Source organism: Beta vulgaris, chromosome 3, assembly GCF_026745355.1.
Source record: "Beta vulgaris subsp. vulgaris cultivar EL10 chromosome 3, EL10.2, whole genome shotgun sequence".
In the NCBI taxonomy this organism is placed as follows: Eukaryota; Viridiplantae; Streptophyta; class Magnoliopsida; order Caryophyllales; family Amaranthaceae; genus Beta; species Beta vulgaris.
This window is the reverse complement of record NC_079204.1, coordinates 43,547,421-43,551,958: the sequence shown is the minus strand read 5'-3', so window position 1 is coordinate 43,551,958 and position 4,538 is coordinate 43,547,421. Positions and strand designations below refer to the sequence as shown.

Here is a 4,538-nt window from a genome sequence, read left to right as displayed (position 1 = left end):
ACAATACTTCATAAATTGTAAATAAAGTGGACACTTTGATTTCAAGTCAATTTTTTCATAGGTTGTAGTTTGTAAAGTTTCCTCATTTTAGTGATTTGCATAATGTAAATTATGCAATTTTATGATTTTGTTGACTTGTGAGTGATTGTTGTAATTATGAAAAGCTTTTATGATTTGAAGCCCCTTTGATTTATAAGTGAATCTGTAATTTTGAAAGGGAAGGGGGAAAAATAGACATTTCAAAAGAGGACATCATTACTCCCCCTTCCCTTATGTAATAGAGATAAAATCCCTTTACAGATTAAATTAAGTCAAGTGAATATTTTACTGGCTACTAAATGAACCAAAAGTTTATCTGAGGTTGAAATACTCTAGTAAAGAAGTTGAAAAACCTACTGTAAGCAGTTTCTCCTTGTATCCGTCAAAATCATTTATTTCCACAATTCTACACTTTCATTTTCGTGCTGATCAAAGACATTGTTTGACCAAATTGAAATCCATTCTTCTCCTTTAATTTGTTTTAGCTGATCACCTGAAGTCAATTCAAAGTAGATAAATCATCAAACATATCTTAATAATTATGATGAAAGAACTAATCTATTCAATTTTTTTTTTTTTAAAAGAAACGATTCAATAACTAAACAAGATGCAAGATCACCTATAAAAGGTGACCATGCCGCCAGTTGCTCGACTATCCACAAGCTACAACACTTTAAAAGATCGAAAAGCAAGATGGCTAATAGTACTAGAAGTATCAAACTTATAGTTCCAATGATTATAACTTGCATTCTTTTCCTGTGTCCATGCAATGCATATGTTGCAGGACAAAGTGAGGCAGAGGCCTTGTTCAGGTGGAAACAAAGCTTTCGAAACCAATCATTTTTCACATCTTGGCTATTAACAAAAAATGTCAATTCTTCCTCCACCATAAGCCCTTGTAGATGGCGAGGAATCGCATGCGACAACCAAGGAAGAGTCACCAACATAACCTTGTCCTACCTAAGCTTGCAAGGTACACTCGAAGCCTTAAATTTTTCTTCATTCCCATACTTGATTGGCCTTGATCTTAAATACAACTATTTCACTGGTATAATCCCTACTAGTATAGGGATGATTTCTAGAGTCCAATACCTTGATCTTTCAACAAATGATCTTGATGGTAGTATCCCGCTTTCCCTTTCCAATCTAACTCTAGTCGAGGAGCTTGACCTTTCTCGAAACAATCTCACAGGCCAAATACCTCCAACTTTGTTCCCTACAGAACAAAGCACAACAGGGCTCATCAGAATTAAAAGACTTCTTCTTCAGGAAACTTTTCTTGCTGGTCCAATTCCCTCTACTATAGGTAATTGTAGAAACCTCACCCTTATTGCTTTCGATGATAGTCAGTTTTCGGGTCATATTCCTGCTTCTATGGCCAATCTTAGTGAATTAACTATCCTTCGCTTGAACCAAAACTATTTCACTGGAGAAATTCCAGCTTTTATTGGTAGACTCAGCAAGTTGACCGACCTTCGCTTGTTTGTAAATGAATTTTCTGGTCACATACCTCAAGAGATTGGCAACCTCTCAGCAATGACTGTTCTTCACTTGGCCGAAAATAACTTTGTGGGAACATTACCCCCGCAAGTCTGCCAGGGCAGAAAACTAGTAAACTTCAGTGCTGCTTATAATAATTTTACAGGTCCAATACCAATAAGCCTATGGAACTGCCCAGACTTGTATAGAGTTCGCCTCGAACATAACCAGCTCACTGGAGACCTTGACCAAGCCTTTGGAGTGTATCCAAACTTGAACTACATTGACTTGAGTTATAATCAACTTGGAGGTGAGCTTTCAGCAAACTGGGGTAGGTCATATAACTTGTCTGTTCTACGAATAGCTGGAAACTCGATCAGGGGTGAAATACCGAACAACATTTTCCAGCTACCAAACTTAGTTGTATTAGACCTCTCTTCAAACAGGCTCTACGGGAACATATCTTCAGAAGTTGGACATGGCTTGCAACTACTTGAATTGCATATGCAAAACAATTTGCTCTCAGGACAAGTACCAGTACAGATTGGCGATCTAAATGACCTTCAGCATCTGGACTTTTCCAACAACAGCTTGACAGGTCCAATCCCACATGAAATTGGGATGTGCATGAATCTTCTGAGCCTGAACTTGAGCAACAACCAGTTAACGAGTCAAATCCCAGAAGAGATCGGGCAATTAAGACAGCTGCAACTTTTTCTTGACCTGAGCTATAATTCTCTCACCGGAGAGATACCACCACAACTCGGACAGCTAATAAACCTTCAAACTTTAAACCTGTCTTATAACAATCTGAATGGCACTATCCCAGCTTCTCTTGCCTTGATCGGTAGCTTACAGAGAGTTGATTTCTCTCATAACGAACTAGTAGGCCCCCTGCCTGAGAGTAGTGCCTTTTCTTCATTCCCTTCTAAAGATTTTTCTGATAACAAGGACCTTTGTGGTAAGATAACGGGTATGAAACCGTGCAAGAGTACACACATTTCTCCTTTCCCAGCAAGAGGGCACAAAAACTGTGTGAAGCTGATCCTAGTTGTTTGTTTATCAAGCATCCTTCCTTTCCTTTTTGTTTTAACCTGCAGCATAATAGTTTGTAAAAGATACAGAGTGAAGAAATGTAAATTACATCAAGTGCAGAAGTTTAACAGATCAGAAAGCATGCTTACTGCATTGAATCATGATGGGAAATTAATGTACAAAGATATAGTTCGGGCTACTAAAAACTTCGACAGTACGTACTGCATTGGATTTGGGGCGTATGGGAGGGTTTATAAAGCAGAGCTACCCAACGGTCAAGTATTAGCAGTTAAAAAGCTGGAGTCTGGCACCAAAGAGAAGGCAGCTCTAGTGGCCAAGAGCTTTATGAACGAGGTAAAATCTTTGACAAAGATTCGACATAGGAACATCGTGAAGTTGTATGGGTTCTGCTTGCAGGATAAAATGACATTCTTGGTGTATGAGTACATGGAGAGGGGAAGCTTGGCCGATGTTTTATACAGCAACGAGGGAGCGAGGGAGCTAGACTGGGGCAAACGAGTGAAAATCATTAAGGGTGTTGCGGATGCCCTGGCATACTTGCACCACAGCTGCTTACCATCTGTTGTTCACCGCGACATATCAAGTAAAAATGTCTTGTTATGCTCCCAACTGGAAGCTCGTGTTTCTGACTTTGGCACCGCAAAGTTCCTTAACCCGGACTCATCTAATTGGACCGTACTTGCTGGAACATATGGATACCTTGCCCCAGGTACTAAATCCACCACACATACAAATTATTAGTTTTAATTTTCCATACATTATAGTAACTCTAGTTGCCTAGCTAACATATCTCCTCTCCTACAGAACTGGCTTATACCATGGCAGTGACCGAAAAATGTGATGTTTATAGCTTTGGAATTCTGGCACTTGAAGTCCTAATGGGAGCACATCCACAAGAGCATATAATGACTTTATGTTCAAACTTTTCTGATGACCATGAAAAAATACAATTGAATGAGGTTTTAGACTCTCGTCTTGCCTATCCAACAGGTAAAAAGGTCATACAGCAGTTGGAATTTGTTCTAGAGTTGGCAACATTTTGCCTAAAAAATAATCCCTTATCAAGGCCTACCATGAATCATGTATCTCAAATGTTCGAAATTAAATGTGGAAGCGAGACTCCAATAGAAAGTGATTGTTAGAAGTTCAGATTAGAATTTTGATGTCCTCAATTAGAGATTCTCCAAAACCATAACAACCACCATGCAGGACCAATGGTTTTTATCAATCGATTTCCAAAATAGAAGTCCAATTTTATTAGTAAATAGCCATGTTTTCTAGGAGATGGTCAATATTTATACTCTATAGTATAGAATTGTGATGTGATTTTGGTAGCTAAATCGGACTCTTTTTGTGTTTTATGATTTTTGTGGACGAACAACAATGAAACTAAAATGATATTACTCTTAAGTCGTGGTTAAGAGTATGGACAAATAAATCTTGATTGTTTGTTTAGGTTTACTACTCGGAAACCTAGTGTTAGCCTTCGCTCAACATATTCAAAACACGCACATCAGTTTTTCTCAAAATTAATCACTTAGCCTCATAGGACTAGGCATGTATTTATAGAAGATGAACAAGAAAGCCCTTGCTCACCAAGCACGCACATGGCCGAAATTACATGTCAGAATATAAGGAAAGTTTCCCCTTAACACTAGCCTAGAATCTAGCACAAAATAAGAAAACATTAAATTTAAGAAAGCTTAGCAAAATCTTCCATAAATCTTAAGAAACCACACACCTAACTGACCTAAGCCTTCCCTTACTACAACTCATGGCAACTCATCTACTTGGAGCTTAAGTAAATGAATTACAACTAAAATTTTCAAACCCTTAGTTAAAATAACCTACTTTAATTAACTTACTTAACTAATAATAACAACAAAAGACATATTTTTGGTTAAATATAAAACCTTCAGTTTAAGAGTAAAGTAAAACCATGTAACAATTCTAAGAAAGCAAAT

At 37.7% G+C, this 4,538-nt stretch overlaps 1 protein-coding gene across 1 annotated transcript; it reads left to right on the top strand.

Moving 5' to 3' along the window:
- The first annotated feature begins 732 nt into the window (after positions 1–732).
- On the top strand, positions 733–3,905 carry LOC104883641 (MDIS1-interacting receptor like kinase 2). Its single transcript, XM_019247419.2, has 2 exons — positions 733–3,283; positions 3,379–3,905. The coding sequence occupies exons 1-2, from the start codon at positions 733–735 to the stop codon at positions 3,714–3,716; spliced, it is 2,889 nt and encodes a 962-aa protein (XP_019102964.2). The 3' UTR covers positions 3,717–3,905.
- The last annotated feature ends 633 nt before the right edge of the window (positions 3,906–4,538 follow it).

Excerpts from the sequence above, each read along its gene's own strand:
- LOC104883641 (XM_019247419.2), top strand. The coding sequence starts at position 733 with ATGGCTAATAGTACTAGAAGTATCAAACTTATAGTTCCAATGATTATA. Across the intron at positions 3,284-3,378 it reads ATATGGATACCTTGCCCCAG|AACTGGCTTATACCATGGCA; the intron begins GTACTAAATCCA and ends CCTCTCCTACAG.